The sequence below is a fragment of the Lytechinus pictus genome, chromosome 9 (genome assembly GCF_037042905.1).
Source record: "Lytechinus pictus isolate F3 Inbred chromosome 9, Lp3.0, whole genome shotgun sequence".
Taxonomy (NCBI): Eukaryota; Metazoa; Echinodermata; class Echinoidea; order Temnopleuroida; family Toxopneustidae; genus Lytechinus; species Lytechinus pictus.
Genome location: NC_087253.1, coordinates 12,859,839 through 12,885,143, shown reverse-complemented (window position 1 = coordinate 12,885,143; position 25,305 = coordinate 12,859,839). Strand labels below are relative to the sequence as shown.

The 25,305-nt window shown below is 35.9% G+C and overlaps 1 protein-coding gene across 2 annotated transcripts in view; it reads left to right on the top strand.

Annotated features, from left to right (window-relative positions):
* The first annotated feature begins 16,132 nt into the window (after positions 1-16,132).
* LOC129268263 (DENN domain-containing protein 2B-like) overlaps positions 16,133-25,305 on the top strand; it is a 52,764-nt gene continuing 43,591 nt past the window's right edge. Inside the window, exons 1-2 of one of the 2 annotated variants that reach the window (XM_064104721.1) lie at positions 16,133-16,947; positions 21,489-21,600. In XM_064104721.1, coding sequence (XP_063960791.1) covers positions 16,876-16,947; positions 21,489-21,600 — 184 coding nt within the window. In that variant the 5' untranslated portion in view covers positions 16,133-16,875. The remainder of the gene's footprint in view (positions 16,948-21,488; positions 21,601-25,305) is intronic. The other variant, XM_064104720.1, reaches the window with a different exon arrangement.

The following is a 25,305-nucleotide window of genomic DNA, read 5'->3' as shown; positions in this document are numbered from 1 at the left end:
GTTGTATCTTAGACAAATAATTTCAAGAGCATGATTTTGTAGAAGAATATGTTTTCGGCAAATGTTTTCAGGAACATTATTTTGTGAAAGTTACGCGTGTGTAAAATCTAGATCATGACTTTTTGGAAGTTCGGTTCGAGAACAAATGTAGTCAGGAACATGATTTTTTTTAAAGTTATGTTGGAGGCAAAGTTTTTCAGGAACATAATCCTCTAGAAGTTTTTTTTATTTGTAATAATCCAAGGCAGCTATTGGATGGATAAAGTCACATTGGTGTGAATGTCAGCATTGACTAATCTCTTCATCTCAACTTCTCCATGTTTTAGGCTGCGATTACAGAATCAGGCCAAGTTAGAAGCCATGGAGTTTTGGCGCATTATGTTATGAAATTTGTAACGAATATCAAATAGGCCACTGGGATACAGGATTTTGCTTCTCTGCCCCAGAGTTTGAGTGCCATTAGTCATTTAATAAGTAAAGTAAAGTAAAACTGAATTGAATTGGAAATCTTTATATTAATTTATGAGAAACGATCAGAAAAATGTGAAAAAAGCTTGGTTATCTTCATGGCATCTTTAAAAAGAAAGAAAAAAAACCCACCTTTCCCTAGAGTCAACACTTTGCATGCTGAATTAATTCTAAAAGGATAATAATGACTATTTTTCTTCTGGAAATTTCTTTTAAGCTTGCTATTCTTATTGCACTATTGATACTTATAGTAATTTTGTAGGTGTTAATGACAAATTACAGCTATCACTAAACCTCTGTGGCAAAAAGATGAAAGAGAAAAATATTTAGTAAATATCGCAATTTGGGAACATTTGAATGCAAAGGGTTGGAGAGAAATGATGAATAAAACTCGTAATTGGCAAAGGCCATCATTCATGCTATATGACACAGATTTTTGAATTTCAAATGAAAAAGGATGAAAATCACAGATTTTTCGTTATCAGTCTTGGATATTCATGTAACTACCATCAACTGTTTATACTTTCCAGTCATTGTGTGAGTAAGCATGGCAGTAACTCCATGGAGCAAATTTCAGAAGCATCTTTAAAAATCAGCTTCGTACAAATTCGCAATCCTTTTTTTACCTTTCCGTACATATGGGGCCCGTTTCATAAAGACTTGTTATGATAAAAATGCACAGTTTCTGTTACAAGTCTGTTATCAGCCAATCGAACGGTTTAAGTACATAAAACTGTTATTGCAAATTTGTTATTATAACAAGTTTTATGAAATATGCCCTTGGAGTAAACTATTAGAATTGTGTCTTCTGGTGAGGCCTTTCATTTTGGAGCATCATGGCATATAGAATTGACATAATGGTGTTTTAAATTGAATCACAAATGTCAATTCTGAGCCAAGTATTACCATAAGAGAGGTCAGAATGTAAGGGGCACACCGAGATCGATCTAATCAGCTTAAGCTCAGGCCTGACCCTGCATTGTGCAACCTCACTAAAGATAGAACACACACACTACGGGTGATGACATCTCGAAGGAAATGAATCCGTAAACACAAACACTCCGCCAATAAAGCAGGGAGGCCCGCTCGTTATCCCCAGATATGCACGTCGTCGCAGGAAATAACTGGCTGTTGCTGTCATTCCCTTGCAACGTCAGGGCAGTCAAAGTTCGCAGAGGAACCCTTTTCAGCGTGATTCTGATGGATTCAGCATCAGGGTAGCAATTCTGGAGGATTGTTTGAAACTGAGAGTTTGAACATAGAGTGTTTGTAGAGGGAAGGGATGCATTGAAATGATGTCTGAGGGTTGGTGCATACCTGTGCAGGAACCTATGTAAGTTCTAATGGGGTTGGCAGATTCAGTTGTTCACTGTGATCCAAATTTGGGGAATCATTTCAAACTACAAGTTGGAACATCTCGCATGGAGTATTTTCACGAGGGAAGGATGGAATTGATTGAAACAATTATTGAGGATTGGTACATGGTCCACGGAGACCTATGTAAGCGTGCCAACAGGTTGGCAAATCCACTTGTTCACCTCGATCTCTTGTGACTCTTTGGGAATATGACTTTGATAACTCCAGGTACTTCTTCACACCACTGACTGATCTCCTGGGCCACCCTTCTCTCTTCATTGATCAGCAGCCTTGATTCTATAAATGCCTCTGAACTAGAACTTCAATTCCTGTTGAAAGGACCAAACCGTTTACAAGTTGACGACAGATGCTAAACCACAACCATCATCTCTATTTCGAAGCTGTATCTCTTTACCTCATGGGACCTTCTCCATTTCAGTTCTTTATTTCAGTTTGCTGATGCCTACCGTTGTTCCTCACTTGTTCATGGAATGCTTCTATACAGGATCATCTTTCTCAATTTTGAATTTCTCATCCACTTTGAACGACAAAAACCATTCTTTGTGATTACTTGTAAATGCCAAGAAGCACTTTCATCCTTTGTTTCGGACTGCGTTGGCTTCATATTTTTATTTTATGCTAATACGAATTTCTGAATTCTGAGTCCTGGCACCAAATAGTATCATTCCTTGATACATGCAGCTTTAACTGTTCAGCTGGTTAGAATTAATGATTCCTGTTAATAGAACCTGGCATCTTCAATTTACACATACAAACTGCAGTTTTCTGATACTCTTCATGTTTACTTGCTGACCTGATTTAGTCTTAACTTGGAACTTGGATCATCATTTTTCACTTGTCTCTTGGTTTACTCCCCGTGAAATATGAATTAACTTTTCATGTTTTATATATCTATTGATCGGATGAAATATTTAAATCTAGGATTTCATAGATTTCATCTTGAATTTGAAGCTTTGCCTCTTTCTCGATGACATCAGAACTTTTGAATGTGTTCTTGAGTGTTAAGAGTGGATTTTTCCTCCCAGGAAAACTGTCGCTTTGATACTTAGCTGGCTGGATAACATGATCATTCTTAAGACTGAACTTCTGCAAGTCATACTCTTCTGTTGATACTAGCAATGGGCAAACAGGATAATTCTTCAGAGTGAACTTCTCTTCCCAGTATTTCTTGCATTGCTCCAAGCATTGGACAAGAGGATCTATGTTAATATTGTCACATCGTTTTGACAAAATCTTTTTAACCAAATCTCTGATATCAGGAAATGTGTGGAGAAAGTGAAGAATCCCTTTTCTGTTACTGATATTTAACCTTTGCCTGTGGAAATCAAATTAGCTTTTCAAATGTCACATTATTCAATATCATGATGGATTGATTAAGTATTTGTGGATGACAAATCTTGTTCAGAAAAAGCGGTGGAAATCTGTTGCCTTTATTAAACTTCATCACATTCACATTGAAGATACCTTTGTGTTGACTTGTGGCAATTATTCCCACACTGCCAAGCTGTGAGACAGATATCAGAGGAATACCTATACCTTAAAGAGGTGTTTTATTTTTAGTTTTATTTGCTGCTAAGACACCTGCCAAGATGTTGCTTGCAATGCCGCAATATCAGCATCGTTCTCGTATGCCTGATATCATCACGTCAACGGAGTATCAGCTTCGCCCTAGAAAGGTATCTTTGTCAACTTTTTTTTTGTTTTTTTTTGTTTTTTGACTTTCAGGGTATTTTTTTTTTGGGGGGGGGTGATGAAAAAAAAGATCATTTAACTTTCTAAATGAATAGATGAAAAATGGTGTAGTTGCACATTCCAGACTTTCCCCCTTTTTCTTTTTGACTGCTCACACTAATTCTTTCTTTTATTTCATTTTATTTGAAATACAATAAGGGGTGATAATTTGGACCCTTTCCACCTCATTGAGTTTTCATTCTGGTGACATTGAAAGAAATGATATGATAGCAATATCCTGTCATTGATATCACCCAGGCAGGGCTTAAATGTAGCTATATTACCCTTCAAAGTTCCCATCTTAATCCCCTGTGACTGCGAGGGATTAATCAACGAGTCTACGAGACCCAACATGCACAATAAATGAAATTAACACAACCAGCGTCATATTAAAACCAAATGATAGGAACTTTTACACTACAGATTTCTGCCCCATGTATGTTTCATTTTCCTGCCTACGTAGTGAAGAAATGAAGTAGACAAATATGTTTTTAGAAATGAGTTTGTTAGTTTTTTGTATTTCCTTTAATGATGTACTTCTTTTGATGAATTTCAGAGATAGAAATTAGATTACAACTAAATTATTTTCAAATTTTGCTTTTGATATGCACAGTTCTATTGTGCAAAGTGTAGTGAATGTTCAGGTAAAATAGTCCACAGAGCAGCACACTTCTACCACAGGTAGCACACAGTGCGACACACTTCTAGCTTAGATCGTACAAAGCGCAACACACTTCTACAGTCGAGGAAAGTACACAGTGAAACATACTTCTACCACAGATAGTACATAGTGCAAGGATACGACTACCACAAATATTGCACAGTGCAATACACTTTAACTTTGTATATACTCCAGATGATGATAATGTCTGTTGTACCTCAAGAGATCAAAACTGTACACTTGAGATATCAGTGGAATAAAGAACACCATCTACCGTTTTATTATTAATCACATGATTCACCTATCCCTATATAGATCCTCAGATAGCAATGTATGGAACATTATTTGTAATATAATCTGCAGGTCTCATGGCTGAAGACAGGAAGTAGGTAAAATATGTATTCCTTCAAAACATCCTGGTCATATGTATCAAGTGTTGATATTTCTATGTTAAGATATGTTTACAATTTAATTTGTAATTCCTGTTCTTTTTGTGCAGGGAACACCTGGTTCTGATAGGAAATGTGTCAAGAGAAATACTTATTTGATAACACAGAAAGCGTGGATGATAGGTCTTTAAACAAAGATGGTATCTGAGGAGGCATGGGTGCGACGTCAATTCAACGTCTTTAACTGACGTCATTATAATCATATTTCTGGTTTGTTAGATTAAAGTGTAACAACACATTTTTCTTACGAAAATACGCACTTAATAGCTGAACCTCTTGATCCTGGTCAACTTAGCATATCGAGTCTGGTTAGTCGAAATGGCCCTGTAAATGAAGCATTTTTAGCATTTCTCTGTGCAATCACGTTTACATTATTCCATTCATGATGAGCTTTTCAAACTACGCATTCTGCCTTCGCCATGTCAAAAGGCTGTCACATTTGGATGTTTTTTTCCCAGTGTATGCCAAGGTACATATAATTAGCAGGCCATTTTGTCATTTAATCCCTTTTCCTGATATAACACATTTTATTCTTGATATAAAGATTGTCTCTTGACAATGGCACAAAATACCAAGAATTTTGAATCTGTTATATCAAAATATAATTTGGGTTTTTAACAAAATGCAATTCTGAATATAAAAAAGATTAAATGAGATTTTAGCTTGCCATAGATACACTGGAGAAAACCTACAGGTGTGACTGACAGCCCCATCACCAATAAAATTCCAGGGCCCCATTGTATAAAATTTACCACTTTGGTAACTTTGCCATCCAATGGTAATTACCATGGAAACAATGCTCATCAGCCAATCAAAATCAAGGAGTACATACCAGTGGCTGGCAGACTATAATGGTAATTTTAATGCAACGGCCTCCAGAGGTCGCATGTTTGGAATTCATACATTCTTTACACAAATCAAGCAGTTGTATCTTGGAATAACCTGGTTTACTTTAATTAGGTTACCAAGCTCAGGAGAAGGGAGAGGCCTGTCCATGCTTCAGTGATATGTTTGGAAAGTTTCTTCTCTCCTCGGTAATTGCATTAGACCAAGGAAAAGAGGGAGTTTATCTACCTAAACAAACTGAATATCTTGGATATTTTTAATGAATTCAGATAAGGTTGATTGGTGGGGATTTTTTTACCTGATTGCTAAGAAAGCATGAATGCTTGTTAGCAAGCAACCAGGACCAGAGGACCAACGGCTTAAGGTCCTCTCCGAAGGACCTGGTAATGAGGATTAATGCCTTACCAAAAGGCACTAGCGCACCAAGTGTGAATCGAACCCGGGTCACCAGAATACGAATCCCCCGCTCTACCGACTGAGCTATCGCGCCTCCTCGTGGTGTCTTCAATTACTACCTAAACATTGAATTAATATGCAAACCCTTAATATTTTGAGTTAAATTTTAAAGATTTTGATCTAAATGATTTGATTTTTTGAAATACACTTATACTTGTAGGATTCAGGTCGAATCTGGAGTTAAATTGGTTACTCACAACAGCCAATACGGATTTACTTAAAATTGTGTAATTTGGAGTGCAATGTAGTGTTTTGTATCTTTATTGGATAAAATTCTGATTATCTGATCAAAATCTGATTACATGTCAGTTTTACCTGACGACGTGTGAATTCTTATTTTTATTTTGCACGGGGGCCATCTGTTTTTAGGCAATGGGTTAAATGACTTCTTATGACAATAATATCAGGTTCTTGCAAAGAAATGTCAAATCCTATCAGACTTTATCACTTGGTTTCTGCACAATTATATTCCTTGTCCTTTTGGTATTATCATTGTGTTTAGGCATTGTATCATGTTAGATTCCATATATTTTCACATAAGAAGTGACTGGCAAGTGTTGATCAAGGTCTAATGATGTTCTTGCTGGGTTAGAACCAAGTACCTTATGAGTTCTAACAAAGTCCAGAGACTTACCTTAAAACAACATTGGTTTTCACACAGGATGTTTTCCAAACCTATATAATGCTAGTATGCTACATCTTCCATGCGCTTCTCCCCGTTTGGACAGGGATTTGTGTCTTAACTCTCCAGAAAGCTAGTCATAATCATCCGAATCACATAGAAGTCACGAAGTGAATGTGATTCTTTGGTTAAATCCTAGATCAATAAGACTGCAACTGAATGCCAGGCAGCTGAGCCACTCTTCCTTAAATCCCCTAAGGAGATATCAGTAATCCCAATTGCCCCAAGAGTATATTTGACGTCATCTGATTCTTTGGAATGCAACCAAGGAAGTAATGTGCCTCCAGTGGATAATCATGGAGTCACATGGAAGGAGCTTAGCTCTTCCATGCCCTTCTCTCCATTTTGACAGGGATTTGTGTAAGATATCCATTTACGACTGTTATCAGTTATTGAATTCGTAGCATATGATGGGCCTAGATTGAATTCATTAATGAAAACTGGATAATCACGAAGGAATGCTACATCTTCCATGCACTTCTCTCAATTCAGACAGGGATTAGTGAATTATTTTTCACTTACAACTGTTTTATTGAAATCATTTTATCTGATTGGTAATGAGTGAATTATTCAATGAAAACTTGATATTCATGAAATCATATTATATGCTTCATTCACACAGGGATTTGTGCGAGGTATTCATTTAATACCAGTGGTAAAGGCTATTTATGATTTTAATATACAACTGTTAAGCTATTAAAATGTGAACATGTGATTGGATGAGAGTGCATTAAGCATTGAAAACTGGATATTTTCATTGGAAACTCAAATCTTCCATGCACTTCTCTCAATTCAGACAGAGATTTGTGTGTGATGTTCACTTGCAAGTGTTATAAGCTATTGAAATCATAACATCTGATTAGCCACGAGAGAGTATCAATGAAAAGTGGATATAAAGTAATATTACATCTTCTATGCCCTTCTCTTCATTCAGACAGGGATTTGAGTGTGATTTTTCACTTACAATTGTTATAAGCTATTGAAATCTTAGCATCTGATTAGGTAAGAATGAATTAATTAATAAATACTGGATATTCATGGAGTCACATGGAGGAAGGTTATATATCTTCCATGCACTTCTCTCCATTGAGGCAGGGATGTGTGTATGGTTTTCACTTACATCTCTTATAATCTATTGAAATCCAACATCTTAAAGGGATGGTCAAGGCTGAACATATTTATATCTAAATAAATAGAGTAAAATTCACAGAGCAAAATGCTGAAAATATCATCAGCATCGGATAACAAATAACGAAGTTATTGAATTTTAAAGTTTATTAATATTTTGTGAAAACAGTTATATGCACATCATCATGAATATTCATTAGGGGGGCTGATGATGTCACATCCCCACTTTCCTTTTTCTTATGTTATTACATGAAATTAATGTTTCATTTTTCATACATGTGTGAATGATGTGTCTCCATTATGATGATATAAGTTGCGGCAATAAATAACTACATGTATAATGCGCTTAATCATTTGTCAATCCAATTGTTTTAGTTCTTGGTCGAAATATTTTGAATAAACCAAATTTCATATAATAAAATACAAAAGAACAAGTGGGGATATGATATCATCAGCCCACCTAATGAATATTCATAAAGACACGCCGACAACTGTTTCACTAGAATAATGCAAATCTTGAAGTTTAAAATTCAATATCTTTGTTATTTGTTACCCAATTTTGAGCATTTTCACCTACATCTCTTATAATCTATTGAAATCTAGCATCCTAAAGCCAGAAAGAGAATTAATCAATGAAAACTTGCTATTCATTAATTATCATTACATCTTTCATGCTCTTCTCTCTATTCAGACTGGGATTTGTGTATGATTTTTCACTTACATCTGTTATAAAATATTGAAATCCTAGCATCTGATTAGCCGAGAGAGAAGAAATTAATTTATACTGGAGTGGATATTCATGAAATCACCAGGGGCCCGTTTCTCAACACATGGACAAGTTAGTCATATCTTTATCCACCAACCACGGAGTTAGTTCCAATCTTACTAAACCTGTTTCTCGAAAGGCTTCCTAACTAGAATACCTTGATATCGATACTATCGGTAAAAAGAGCAGACGAGACGTAGCCTTAGTCACAAAATAGCATAATTTTCTAAAAGAAAAATTATGACAAAATTGCAAATATTATGATGAATTGGGAAATAAATCTTTTCAAAATAATAGCACAGGTGAATTATGCATCATACATACTTAGACCATGAAGACTGGATCATTCAATTGCAGAGAAAATTAAATTATGAATAATTCATTTCATGACTAAATAATCAATTGTGGACGTTGAGATGGGTACCCCCGGCAGACCCAATTTTAATAGTTTACGAAAGTAAACCATAACGGTTTTCTTTGTAAAATGGTGATAATTATACGGACTTTTACGATTCCAAACGTCATCAAAATATAGTTTAACGAAACATTGATACCGAAATATACGATATTGGACAAATTATATGCATAAATTAGAGATAGAATTCATCCAACTGTTAATATGGGTCTGAAAACAACAAATACGAGTTCAGTTATGGATGGCCTGACGTGGTATAATCTTTATCGATTAAATCATGGCGTTTACCAACAGTTTTTATAGTTTCTTTGTATTACAATTATCATTGAATGCATTAACCCACTTGTTTTGTGATGTAATTTCAACCACTATGATTGATTACGTAAGATTATAATTTCAAAATTTCTAGGCACTTTCGCATGTCATAGTCTACCCATGTAATGCCACTACGTCATTAAGAAAGAAGTTAAGACAGGTTCGGAGGTGTCATAAATATTTAGTGAGGTTGTTGTACCCGATCTTGGTAAAGAGGGCTTCGTGAAACGATGAGCGGACAAGTAGCTCACTATCTTCGATTTAGTCAAGAAGTTAGACTTATGACGGTGTTGAGAAACGGGCCCCAGGAGCGTTCTCTTCCACGCTCTTCTCTCCATTCGGAGAGGGATTTTGTATGATTTTCATTTACTGTTTGATATACGCTATTGAAATCTTTGCATCATTTTGCTTGACATGCTTCTGCTGTTCTTTCTAAAATTGTTTAATCATTTTTTTTTAATTGAGGGGTCACTCTTTGTGGAGGTGCCGTGGCCAATTGGTCTAAGCCACTTAATAGACACATGGAAATCTGAGGTTCAATCCCTGCCACGATACTTATGCCCTTGACCAAGGCATTTAAACAACGATTCTGTTTCATCCTACATTGAAATTAATTGAAATGCTAAGGGCATTTTTGGTAACAATTAGTGTTCATTTATAAAAAAAGAAATACATTGTTTTCAGTTTGATGCATGGAGAAGCCCACTCACATCGAAGGTAGTCATCCTGTCTACATAGCCAGCCTCCGATCTTCCGTTCAGGATGGTGATTACATAACAATTTGTGCTTGGGACCACACACATTACTTGTACCTCATTTAGCCCAAATCCATATATCTCTAATATCTAAATTTAACTGACACAATGACAGCAGCGTTCTATTCAGGAAAAGAAATAGGCCTATTGTGGTGACTTGATGTATATTAACTTCTGCATTGTTTGGCTCTGATGATTCATGCATTGTGGTTTCATTGTCAAGAACAAACGTTTAAAATTTCTTGTGCTGTCAACACCGCTTTCTATGTATGACCCTGAAAATTCTTAAGTGTATGTATCAGATTTCGAGAATAAAAGATACAGGTTTGTCTCACATAAGATTGTTATCCATTCAACATAAGAGTAAGATTGATTCAGTCACAAAATTGCTGCGATGTAATTCCTTCTTAAAATTGTTTGTAATTTTGATAACCCCAAAATGGTGCAAGGCAATAAGAGCTTAGCAAATTATTCTTGTGTAAGTAACTGATTAAGAAAAAAAAATCAATTTTTGAATTGTGTGAGGACTCGTACTTGTATGTACATTCATGACCCGGAAGGGTTGAGAAATTTTCAAGAAATACATAGTTCGAGAAGAATTATCAAACTTCGGGATCTGTGTCTGTTGGAAATGAACATTTTTGGAATTCTTTGTATTTTTCTGATACAGGAACACTTAACACTGAATATAGTTTTTATTCTGATATATTTGTAACAAAAAAATCAACAATATTCGGTGACACGACATGTGCTCTGGCCACAGTTACTCCCGGCTTTATATCGTCTAAGAGTTTTATGTTAGGTTTATGGTTAGGTTAAGGATAGGGTATAGTGTTGAATCCAGGGTTGAAGTTGGTCATTCCATTACTTTGTGGAATTTGCAGCAGAGCAATTGTCGCCGGAGCAAATATCATGGAACCACAATATTCATAAATGATGTAGAAGCATTCACACAGCATTAAAGAAGGTGTGAATCATGATTATTAAACATGCACATTTTCTCTCTGTGTGTGAATGGGTCTATCGTTTGATGCAAATCTTGCAGGGCTTATACCCCTTTCATACTGCCCTCTTCATTTTTCACCGGCGAACTTCTCCGCCTCGCATTCCTCACTTCCCCGGCGAAGAAAAAAATGTACCCTTTCGCACTGACATTTCTTCCCCGGCGAAAGTCAACGGGCGATAGCAGAACAAACGAAAGAAAATTGTAAACATTTTTGTACCTATTACAAAAGGTATAAAAAAAATTAATTACAACATATTTTGGAAGTATTACGATAAAAACAAACAATATCACCTTGTTTTTATATTTTAGCGCATTTTATACATGTGAAAAGTGCTTTTTAATAAATATTGTAAGTAAAAAAAAAATTATGTTCGAGGGTATCTACTTGGCCATAGCATTCAGCTGAGCTTGCAACTATCGCGCGCGAAATCTCGGTACAGGGGACTTTGGGAGAAAAAAGAATTGACCTCTGACGTCATTAAAGAGGAGAAGTTCTCCGGTTTGCTTTCATACTGGCCTTTTCAGTTCGCCGGTGGAACAGTTTCGCCGGCGAAGTTCTCCACCTCTAGATTTGCCAGCGAACTGCGCCGGTGAAAAGCGCAATATGAAAGGGGTATTGTATCAGAAGCAATATGATACACATGAGTGTCTGGCATATGATTGAAACATTGTAAACAAATATAATCTGATTAACATTGGAAGTGATATACATCAAGGACTCTCAGTTCATGATCTTTCAACTCAATGTCACATGGATTTAAAAATATTTAGGTTTTTGGTTGTGAAATTGTTGCAGAGAAATTTATTATAATACAGTGATAAATCTGTGAAGAATTAGAACCTACCTATCCAAAATGAACAAAATGTTTTAATTCAAAATGTTTCTTTTGCAAACGCAATTGTAGGAATAGGAATTAAAGTGTTCTATTCATTTGTAAAACAGGATATGTAATGATTATTTGTAAAAGTGAAAATGAAAATGAATGCCACTCACTTTGTTAAAACCCAAATGGGGGATTACCCAAATGGACCATTATACAGCTCCAGAGAAAGGGCAGCATAGAATAGATTATACCTGGGGGTTTTTTGAAAGAAAAAATAGCTCTCTCTCTATAGTATATAAGTAAAACAAACCTAAATTTATAATCCTCTTCTGGTCTTTAGCCTCTGCCATAAGGTAATGATTTAGTGGCTATTAAAATAGAACAATGAATTTAGTTACTTGAACAAAAATATGGAATTTTATGTCTGACATGCTTTGGCTTACCGGTATCATATCAAATATTTCTTAACATCCTGCTATCACTCGCTGTTTCTCAATTATCTTTGGAAGATTGCTATCCCAGTAATTTTTTCCCCAAATCCTCGAATTTTAGTGCCAAAAATAAACCTGGCAACCATTTTCAGTAACCTGATAACTTTTTCAAATTACAGGAATACTACAAATTTGCTGAGATATAGATATGGGTCAAATTGATATCAACTTTTAAATCAGAAGAACTGGACTGTCCTTTTTCTGTCCTGTAATTCCCCAAATCCAATTTTCTTAGGAAACTGGCTTATTTGTGAAGCCGCCAGACCACAGTGGTAACGTGGGCTGTAACAGAAACTACAACGGAGTCAACTACACAGTCCCATGTCAACCAAAGATATTGGATTCCCCACGTGTTAAAGTGAAAGTACATTTGTGGGGAAGTTATACTTATTTTTGTTATCTTTCTACATCTCTGTATGTTATTCAGAAAGATAATGAAAGCAGGGGATTCCCCCTGACTTGAGTAAACTGCAAAAGATTGCTTTTTGTTCAATAATTCCCTAATATGCCTACAAAATATGCTGAAATGTTTGGGTTGAACATCTGTGAGTACATAGTCCCAATCATTCATTCTGTGTGCTGTACTTTTGACTCTCAGCAGAGTTCATCATTTTCATTGATTTTTCCCTTATCCCACTGCGTAAAATATTTTTTTTGGTGTAGAATTTGAATGATCATTTTATAGATACATTTGAGGAATTATTTCCATTATCCAATCTTACAATCAGGGACCTGTAACATAAAGCTAAGCAAAGATCATAGAACATTTTTCTATGATTGATTGCATTGACTACAATGTACAGTTAATCATGAAAATCAAGTGCACGCTTTATTGCCAACCTTTGTGTTTAGGGACTTAGACCTGAAATTTATCCTAATAGAGTTACATGAAGTACCTGGTGCGACGTCAAAGAGGGTAGGAGGAGGGGGTAGAGAACCACCACTGATTTTTGTCTCACCTGCATAGCAGAGTGAGACTATAGGCGCCGCTTTTCCGACGGCGACGGCGGCGGCGACGGCGGCGTCAACACCAAATCTTAACCTGAGGTTAAGTTTTTGAAATGACAGCATAACTTAGAAAGTATATGGACCTAGTTCATGAAACTTGGCCATAAGGTTAATCAAGTATTACTGAACATCCTGCCTGAGTTTCATGTCACATGACCAAGGTCAAAGGTCATTTAGGGTCAATGAACTTAGACCATGTTGGGGGAATCAACATCAAAATCTTAACCTAAGGTTAAGTTTTTGAAATGTCATCATAACTTAGAAAATATATGGACCTAGTTCATGAAACTTATACATAAGGTTAATCAAGTATCACTGAACATCCTGCATGAGTTTCACGTCACATGACCAAGGTCAAAGGTCATTTAGGGTCAATGAACTTTGGCCGAATTGGGGGTATCTGTTGAATTACCATCATAACTTCGAAAGTTTATGGATCTGATTCATGAAACTTGGACATAATAGTTATCAAGTATTACTGAACATCCTGTGCAAGTTTCAGGTCACATGATCAAGGTCAAAGGTCATGTAAGGTCAAAGAACTTTGGCCACATTGGGGGTATTTGTTGAATTGCCATCATATCTCTATAAGTGTATTGGTCTAGTTCATAAAACGTGGAAATAAGAGTAACCAAGTATCACTGAACATCTTGTGCGAGTTATAGTAGTTTTCAAAATCAGCACTGCTGCTATATTGAATCGCGTGATGCAGGTGAGACGGCCAGAGGCATTCCACTTGTTTTTATTTAATATTGAAAAAAAGGGGAAAAGAGGATGGAAAAGGAAAAAGAGGGAGAAAGGGAAGACAGAAGGGAGAAGAGCAAAAAAAGTAGAAAAAAGAGAGGTGTGGCTCGTGTAACTCTATAATATCCCCAATAATAAGTTCAATTGATTCATCTTAAAGTTATCCCCTGATCCCCCTCCCCTCACCCCATTAGAATATATTGGTGCCACTCCTTTGCAATATGTTTGTTGGGAAGATGGAAGCATTTTACGAGGTATTGAATTCTATCAATGATAAAAGTCATGACCCGGGTCCCGTAACACAAAGGTTAGCGATTATTCCCTAATTTCAAAGAACAATTCTGATTGGTTCATCGTCAGTCTACTTAGCAAAATGCGCATGCAAAGAGGATCTTGATTGGTCATTCCATTTAGCGATTAATCGCTAACCTTTGTGTTACGGCGCCCAGGCCTTAGCTTTCCCTTTAAATATTCAAGATGTCTATAATCAATAGCATGCATTAAACCTAGAAAGACTATTAATAACATATCCCTTAACTCCAGCAGGGGCTCATGTTATAGGTTCACCCGGTCACGAGACTCTCTCTCTGCATCCAATGGGGGGAAAAGTGCACGAGCGAGACGTTAGCAACCATTAATTGCGTTCTTCTCGTTAATCATTTCCTGTTTCGAGGTAACATTCATGTATCGCCTTATGCAAGTTACCTCTCTGACTTCTTCTCTCGCCCACCTACACGTACCTCGGATTCCGTCCAGTGTTTGCCATTTTAATTTATTTTCTAATTATGGTGCAGATATTTAACTGGGATTCTACAAATTGTGGCTGCTAGCTGATTACTTCTCGGTATTATATAGCAGTTTTATCGTTGCCTCTCTCCAGGATATTGTACACTGTGTCATCACCTCCCTGTGGCAAATCTAGAAATAGCTTGATGCTTTTGGTGATATGCCTAGACCGTCGTGAATCCCTTTATGAACTCTGCTACCCATCTTGAGCAAAAATGATCTTCCGATGAAGTCATTGAGGTATCTGGAGCGTTAGTCTAGCTGTTACATTATTCTTTCAAACATTAAACTGTTGTCTCTGAATGATAATAGATGTTCTCTGCAGCACCAAGATAAAGGTTTTAATTGACCGAACGAAAATAAAGTTTCACATCCCAATAAGGCTTTATTTCTGCTTCAGATGTCTACCTAATCTTAACTATCAAATACCCCATATGTTTTTAGTATCTTAAGGCCTATTCATCCTTGTTCTACCAACCTTGGACCTGCATTGTCATCTCTGTTAGGTCATACTGGATCAACATTTAAGAGTTAATTAAACCTTGTTCTGCATGAACTAAGTTGTCCATTTGTAAAAATCTGCTGGGAATGGGATTTAGATTATCTTAAAGTCTATTACTTAAGACTGATCTATGTCCTCACCAACCTTGGCCTATGATTTATGTCTATTGTAGCCTGGCCAGTAAATGATTCTCCAAGTATTGACACATTCAAGACATCGCCCTAACCGACACTGCTAGGGGTCAGACAGTTATTAAAACTGACAAGTGACGTTGGCTTCATCAGGAACTCAATTCCTAATCCCTAACATTGAACTGTTTCCAACGTCATTCTCAAGTCCGCATCTAGTTAGCTTAACCAGATGACTCCAAGATTCTCCTAATCCAGTTGGCTTAGCACAGGAACTACCAGGCTGGCATGTAGGCAATTGGCTGAGAAAAAAAAAAATGAAAAAGAGCAATATATCGGGACTTTCTCAAGGATAAATTTTCAAGGAGAGGGATGAATTTGCACCCAAGACATTGACCTGGTCCCATATTTTAGTCTCTTACTTCCTATTCCACTGAAAGATACCCCAAACGTTAATGAGTTGTGCTCAATTGGCCTTAGAACGAGGAGGAAACAACTAATTTTCATGTGTGCGGGAGGGTATTGGCAACTATTTATAATCATTACAGAGCATCGGTAGATTATTTTCCACTACTGCCCTCCTGTGTATTGTTCCTATATAGAATGGGTATTCAGTGCGTAACAGCAACCATGGTGCCCTCATAGCTCATGTCATTAGTAGCAAGAATATTTCGACTGGGTAGCAACAATAAACCCAGAAAAGTTCTCTCTTGTATGACTTGCAGTATGATATCTCAAGGATCATGCGCAGGAATATCATCAGTGCAGTGCCTGTCATAGACTATGAACTCTTTATGTTGCCTGTGGAACATAATACCCTTGGATTGGATTGTAAAGTACATACTGATGTGGGAGAACTGATTGTTTTGTTTTTATAGGCAACTGTGGTCCTTACTCATATTCTCAGGGATTTGTTTTGTGGTATACTGATTCACACTTCGCTGACATCGCAGAGTGAACACCAAGGATTTTTTAGAAATACGTCTATTCAAGTCATCTACTAGAAATGAACTGTTCAACCAGTTTAAGGTTCTTGATGTTTTTGGCTACTTGCTTCCCAATGCGCATGACTAACCACGGTCAGGCAACATTTAAATTTGATTTTCTGCGATCGATATTCGGACAAGGTGCCTTATAACTTTGAGCTTTGTCATCTTTCCTGTTATAGCATGCACAGTGCCCTTTGGGTCCCTTTCCAGTTAATTTGAACTGCTGAAAGCAAAAGGGATCTCTCTAAATGCTTGGAGTTTAGCGCAGTCCGGGTACTAAACGTGACAGGATAAAGCTGTTCGACTGCCAGGGACTTAAAGGGATTAGTCAGCAGATAATCTAATCCGATGCCTGTGAGCGGATTTATCACAACGACATCTACCATGGTGTCCCGCCATGAACATGGTACCTCAACATTGGTATGTGATTCGGGATATTGGATTATCATTTAACCTCATTTTTATGGTTGTCTGGAAGGTGGATTTAAAGATTGCGAATGTTATCTGCCACTGTTTCTGTATGTATTCTAGATACAGAAATCAGTGTTTCATATCTCAAGTTACTCACGTCTTATTAGACAGATATCCATGTAGACTTAAAATAGGTTTAACCCATAGGAGACTGAGCTCGCATACATGTATATGATGGCTGGGGTCTATGGAATAATGAAATCATTCAGTCTTCAAAGGGTTAAATGATTCTGAAAACTTTTAAGAGTCTGAACTCTGAACATCCTTCAATTAGGTTTCATGGAAAAGAGTAGACAGACATGAAATGATGTGTTAAATGTGCAATTCAATGGTAATGCTCTGTTTTAAAATATGTTCAACTTTGGCATACCAATAATTTTATATACTCTCTTTAGAAGTTGATGTTTAACTACATGGATGAATGCCACTTTCAGTGAAGTTTAAGTAACTAAATAGAATTTGTATATTCTTCATTTTACTACCGACTTTAATTTTGCCTTTATGTATAGTCACGTATTGTATTACCGGACACTAGTATGATTCCGGACGCGTATATTACTGCGTTCTAAAACAAATTTGTACCGTAAGACTTCAGCAATTCAATTTTACAGAGCAATACATAGAACAAGATTGCAAAAACAAGGCGAAAATCCAACTTTTACCTAGTTACAATGTATCTCTAAAAATGACAGAAAATGCTTAAAATATCATATAACATAGTTTTGTATTAACAATTTATATATTTCCTAACGGAAATATGGGCCTGATTTGCCGAATTTCAATCTCGTCCACTCCTTCGATCGAATGATGAGGTGTGGTGTATTGTCGGTGATTGTCGACGGCTAGTTCTCAAGGTACCCGTGCGCGAGGTTTACCGTGATTAGAGCCGTCGATCGGCAGCGCATCGATAGAACTTGATGAGCGTCACGATACGAACGCGAGCATATTATTATTGGAAAGTGCCATGGAACATGCAGCTAACAAGACAAAATAAAATAAGTTATCAAACACGAATTTATTACCAACATCTGCTCAGATTCGATATAAAAAAAGCAAATAATACTTAGAATTTACTCATGATATGATATAAGAAGAAAAAAATCACAAAAATTTGTTCTTACATCATTATAATCAAGGATATCTTTACCCGTCCGGCGCGCGTCCGGAATCATGATATAATTTGTCGCGCACGAAAATAATTGTTTTTCGTGGAGGGGTATGCGGCAAGTGCGATGCAAAGAAAATGGTTGGTAAATATAAAATAATTTTATCATATTCATAATTTTCATAATATTTGGAATAGCAAGTGTGAATTTTTCTTGATTGTATTTCCTCTAGTTGTAATTTTTAAAGCACTGAAATAAAGGTGTCCGGCAATAGGATACACTGCCATACATTCTTTTTTATCTATAACATATGTGAATGTCATTTTATATAACCGGAAATGTACATTCTATTCTTGAGAAACCCTTTATTTTCATTTCTTTCCTGCATATTTTTATGTTATCAATAAAGCAATATCCAACTCATTTAATCACACTCCTTATTAGAATATGGAACCTCCATTACGACCTTGCTCAATTTCAATTGTACCTTTACATTTTTAATAAACGAAGAGAAAGATTACCTCCATGTATATTGCACATTGCATGTATATTTCTTTACAGCAGTGTACTGCTCATGACTCATTATTCCATTTTGAAGCAAGTGATAATTTTGCCATCAATTTCCTGATCTTTTATCGCGGGAACGTTTCATGAAACAAATAATCAGTGATTTTCACTGGCAATTGTTATAATCTACTGAAACCCTGGTACCTAATTGGTTCAGAGCACATAAGTCTCTGAAAATTGAATATTTGGCTTCAGAAAATACTCCTTACAGTTGTCATTACATGTACCAAATGCCATCAAATATTTATGATATTTGATAATTAAGGGCCTGTCTTACAGAGAGTTGTGATTGATCCGATCAATGGCAACAATGGAAAGCCAGGAAAGTCAATATATAAAATGCACATTTGTTAAAAAAAATTCTAGATAATATGAATGTATATCCATAAATTAATTGATTTCTTGAAAATTTGGTGTGGTCTCCTTTGTTTACAAAGGACATTTTGCAAATTTCCTGGAGAAAAATTATGACAATGATGGATTTCCATACAGTTACGATTGATTGGATCACTCGTAACTCTTTGTAAGACGGGGCCCAGAAGTCAGGTGATTTTTTTTCCTTTTCACCTTTCACTTTGCAAATATGTGGGACCTACATTTACATTCCTTTCACAACCATGTGATGTTTGGTAAAAGTGGTAATAACAATGATTGACATGTACCATGCCTTTTTTATTGATACTCTAATATATTTTAGTTAGGGGGGCACTAAACCATATTGCTGCATACTTGTATAACCAGAGAATGTGTGAAAGGGGTAGTTATTGCTGCCAGTTGAAGCACAGATATCGAAAAAAAAGGGAAAAACGGTTTACTTCTATAAATCAAATAAAAAATATCAGTAAAAGTGGTGTATTTCTGAGTTTCTCACATTATGTTTAGGGTATCAGTCTTTTCAAATGATACGCAGGAAAATCGCTGTTTAAGATTTTATACAACGCTGTTTACTATATGAACCTTACAGTATTTGTTTAACCATTTAAACAATCATGTTTAATTTATTGAATATTAGATATTGAAAATTAAACTTTGTTGCTTAAGATTTAATCACTTGTTTAAACTGTTTAAACAATTACTGGAAGGTTCATATAGTAAACAGCGTTGTATAATTTTTTTACTGTGTAGATGTATGTATATATGTATTGCAGGAAGCCCTGTTTTTCTTTTTAATTTTACTGTTTGTTTAGCAGTTATCAGTCATAAAAGATTTGCAATGTTTGAGCAATTGGCATTTAGAATGTAAAAAAAAAACTTCTTCTCACTTGGGGAAAACTGTTCCATTAATTGTTATTTGGCTGAAGATAAATGCAATTTCAAGTGATGAGAAGTAGGCAATAGAACCAACACAGAGGCATTTTCTTGTGTGGAAGGGGGTCCTAAAGCTACGCAGGTCCTAAAGCTACGCACCACTCACCGCGCATGCAGTTTAAATGGCAAAATGCGCACTCTGCTGTGTGTGAACTTGTGAAGCTATTCAATTCTACAGAGGTTGCAATAATTCACTAAATGCAGAGAAAATCAGCAACTGTCTGGAATTTTGGTTTTGTGTTCACTTTAAAATTTCATATTTTCCTATGATAATATGAACATATTTTAGAAATCAAGGCACATCAGGAAATACTATTACTATTTCTTTGCATGATAAATCGAGTGCGTAACTATAGGACCCCTTCTACATTGGGCAGCGAAATCAAGGGGTGTTCGGTAAACACGGCGGGATTTTTGCATTAGTGAGTTTTGTGATAATTTCTTCTTGGTTAAGGATCTTTAGAATATTTTCCACAAATTAGTGAAAGATAATTTGTTCATATATTAAGATTTGCATAGTTTTATTCGTTTGTAAACAAAGTGCGTAGCTTTAGGTCCCCCCATCATACGTTTCATGAAACTGAGTTTATTTGCAAATATTTCAGGAAGTTATTATTCCACCCAGGAATCTCTTAAAATTTATTTGAAACTAGGCTGCGTTTATGCGACCTCAAGCCAGAATCATGATTTGAATCATGATTCGAATCATGATTCAAAACACAAACATGAATCACGATATCACAGAATCAGCGTTTAGACGACCTTCATTCCAATGCTGTTTCTCCTCAGATTCGGGCCAATCCAGTGCGCATCACTAGTGCGCAGTTTGACAGAGGAAGTTTTTCGCACGTGCTTCGGCTCTCGAAAAATCTTTTGCTTCCAGAATTCACTCTATACCTAATTTTATTTACTTCTATCATATAGGGTCCCTGTGCTTGTATTCATCTTGTTAATTTATCAAAAATGGTGTTCGGAAGTGAATTTCAGCGTAGATCCAATTTAATATTGACACTCTATACTCAACAACAACTGAGATCATTGTCTGTCCAGTTAATTCATTTACTAGAACTTGAAGTTGAAGACATGACCAAAAAATGAAAAGTAGTGGACGATGCGATGACCAACACAGAACTTGGACATGACAAGAAATGCATGCAGAGTAATCATGTACATACAATGAGCTGAGCTTGGCAAGAGTCAAACCGAAAGTAGCCCGACACAGTGAGGTCATATAATCATGATTCAAATCACGATATCGTTTATTCGAACATTTTCGTACGTGATTCTGCAGAAACGTCTTTCCAAACGCCCCTTTTTTCGTGTTTCATGTTTGTGATTCTAATCATGATTATATTCAATTTCGACTAAACGCAATCGTGATTCTGCAGAATCATGATTTGAATCATGATTCAGATCATGATTCTAGGGTGAAAAAGTGGCGGATAAACGCACCCCTAGACTCCAGAATTAATTGGAGATTTCTCCTACCCTTTTCTTCTTTAATTGCAGATGAGACGGAAGATCAACGATGCATTCCGCAGGAAGCATCACCACCAGAAGACGGAAGATGACAGGATATCGGTGACCTCCGAAGGAAGTGATTCTGAGGTCAATGAACAAAGTGAGTGCACTCATGTATTTCCCTTTGCTATGTCAGGCATGTTATGCTATTACCAGTGTTACTACTATACTCTGGGAATGAGCTGGTGACGATGGTAAGTGTCTTCCTTTGGAATGACAGCACATGGGTTCAAATCTCACTAAGTGGATAAAGCAATCAACTCCTCTTAAATGGATATATTGATATTACTGTGTTTTCTACTACTACTACTACTACTACTACTACTAATACTACTAATACTACTACTACTACTACTACTACTACTACTACTACTTTTACTACTACTACTACTACTACTACTACTACTACTACAACCATTACTACCACTACTACTACTACTACTACTACTACTACTACTACTACTACTACTACTACTACTTTTACTACTACTACTACTACTACTACTACTACTACAACCATTACTACCACTACTACTACTACTGCTACTACTACTACTACTACTTCTAATACTACTACTACTATTAATATTACTTTAACTACTACTACTACTACTACTACTACTACTACTTCTACTACTACTACTACTACTACTACTACTATTACTGCTGCTGCTACTAATACTATACTACTACTTCTTCTTTTACCTCTTCTTTTCAACATATTCAGTAGCTTCATATTATGATATGCATTTGCATTTTATTAAATCAATGTGAATATATGGTCATTATAAAATGTACAATGAACCTAAAGGCTGCCCTTTTTACTCTATTTTCTTTTCTTTTTTCTTTTTATCGAAAGTTGTAAGTGTGGTCTTTCAGTTTCATCCAGCGACATCCTGTTCAATTCTCATGAACTCAGTTAGTTAATAATTACTATATCCTGTATGAGAAAAGGAAGTTCTACATGGATTCTGTAATATTGTAATATGACCTTGCATTGCATGTGATAATAAGTCTTCAGGTCAACAAACTTGTGATCAAATATTTGCTTGTACCTAATGACCCCCCCCCTCCTCCTCCTTCAAGCGTTTCAAGTGCATAGCGATCAACTCTAAATGATAAATAGAGTATGTAAATTTACACATTGAAATCAAATTCAAAATAATATAACAGGAGGCATGGTAGCTCTGTTGGTAGAGTGGTATTTTTGCAATAATCGCCCCGAGTCCTGGTGCATAATTTTTTTCCCCCTGATCATCCTGTTATTCCACTACAAGGTGCACACAATATAGGACAAGCTGCAAAGATATTCACATCATATAGGGTATCCCATTTAGGCACCTGGGTGGAGAGTGGGCAAAGTGTGGATCGACGTCTTGCCTGTACTTTAACATTCTGTAATTGACGCCTTGCCTATACTATAACATTCTGTAATTTAGGTAGGGGCTTTCCCTGATTTCAAGCTATGGGTAACTATGGGGTCACGGGCGTGGCTCCGAGAGGGATTTGTACCCATAATCCCTGTTGCGTAGGCAACCGTTAATAATACCTTACCCTGCCTGAAATGAACTTGGATATTGTTTAATCTTGTTTTATCTTTTGAGGTTAAATGGAGATTTTGGTTTTGGAAGTTTTATCAAACTTGTTGACTATTGTTTTGTTGCTGTTTCTTCGTTATTGCTTAAAATTTTTTTGTCGGTATATTGTGCAGTTTTGAGCCTACACACCGGTGTGTTGGCTCAGTTGGTAGAGTGTCCGTCTCACAACCGGGAGGTCAGGGGTTCAAACCCCGGCCGCATCAGACCAAAAGACGTTAAAAGATTGGAGTTGCTGCTACCCTGTTTGGCGTTCAACGAAAAAGGGATAGAGCCTCGTCGATCTGGCGCTACACAGCGGCTGCCGGGTCCACGATTAATTGGGCAAAGCAAATTTTCGGAGTATTTTCATTTTATGTTTATTTCGAACAATAAAATATGGATTTTTGGATATTGTGGACAGATTGGTCTGAACAAGCATTACAATGCAAACAAATATATTATACTGTTATCAATATGATTATTTGGCAAGTTGGATATAGCATGTCATTTTGTTTTTTCTTTCTGCAAAACAATGATTTCCCCAAAAGAATTCATACTTCTGATACTGTTTTAAATACTTATTACTCAATCATTGTAAAAAAAAAAATAATGATGATTCTTAGCAGGGTTGGGCTCGATTTCTTTCTTTAATTACAATTGCAATTATGTATTTGAGGAAATGTTCAATTACAATTAATTTTCAATTTCTAGAAAAGTCATAAATGAAACCATTGTTATTCTGTACATATAACCACCTATTTCAACATAATTCTAAGTTACGTAGAAACTGACAAGATGAAGGTTAAGGTTAAAGAGCATTGATTCTGCCTTTTACTCTCTTTAACGCTGAAGCAGTTTACATGAAAAAGGTCATGAAATTATATCATAAATTGAATAAGTTTATTGTAAAGTAATTGAATGTACTTAAAAGGTAATTGTCAGAAATTTAAGTCGATAACATTTTTCTTCAATTACAATTACTTTCCTTTTCAAAATTTCAACTACAATTACTAAAAAAAAATGTAATTAATTACGTAATTGAATTGATCAATTACCTTGTAATTAAGCCCAATCCTGATTCTTAGTTCATATGATTATGCATTTATTGAATTAAACCAAACATATGGTGAAATTCTTAATTTTTAGATCCAAGCCTCCTTTAAGTTTTTGAATTGTTTTCTGAATTGACCTACATAGAAAATTTAAATATAGATTTTTTTCCCTTGAATTCTGATAGAATGTCTGTGAATTCAGAAAGAAATTTTGTTCATACTGAAGGCTATCAAAATTCAATATGTATTGTGTACTTTAAAGAAAGTATCAATCTGCATATGAAAACTTGAGCTACAGTTTGAAAAAAAAATTTCCCATACTTGAAGTTATTGCCACTTTGTATTCCTGTATAAGATTATAAATAGCAAGGATTTATATGCTTTCCTGAGTATCCAGCGACCATTTTTTTGTCTGACCACTAGCCCTTCTCAGGGATGTGAACCTTAATTCTAACTTCCCCAGGAAATGATGTTAAATGTGGTTTGAAAGATCCAAGAGAGTAGGTCAAAAACTCTTGGAAGAGCAATGATCGGACCTAAATTTTGTGAATTTAGATCAAAACTTCTGAGATTATTACACAGGTTGTTGACCAATTGTAGAATGGTTCGCTTTGGCAGTTCTTTCCGAAAGCCAAACTTTGATTGATCATAATACATTTAAAGAATAAAGTGGTGGTGGCAATGCTTCATATTGTATACCACTAAAAAAAAAGATGATGATGGTGACGATGATGATGATGATGGTGACGATGATGATAATAATGATGATGATGATGGTGATGATGATGATGATGATGATGATGATGATGATGATAGTGATGATGATGGTGATGATATGATGATGGTGAAAATGGTGATAATGATGCTGATGATGATGATGAGATGATGATGATGGTGATGATGATGATGATGGTGGTGATGATAATGATAATGATGATGATGATTATGATAATGATAAATGATGATGATGATGGTGATAATGATGGTGGTGGTGGTGATGGTAATGAGGATGAGGATGATTATGATGACGACCATGATAATAGGGATAGTGATCGTGATAATGACAGTAACAATGATGATAAATATGAATGAAGAAAAGGAAGAGGGAGATGATGCATGAGAACAATTGCCTTTATGTAGGCCTACATTCCTGTTATCTATAAAATATGTGAATGT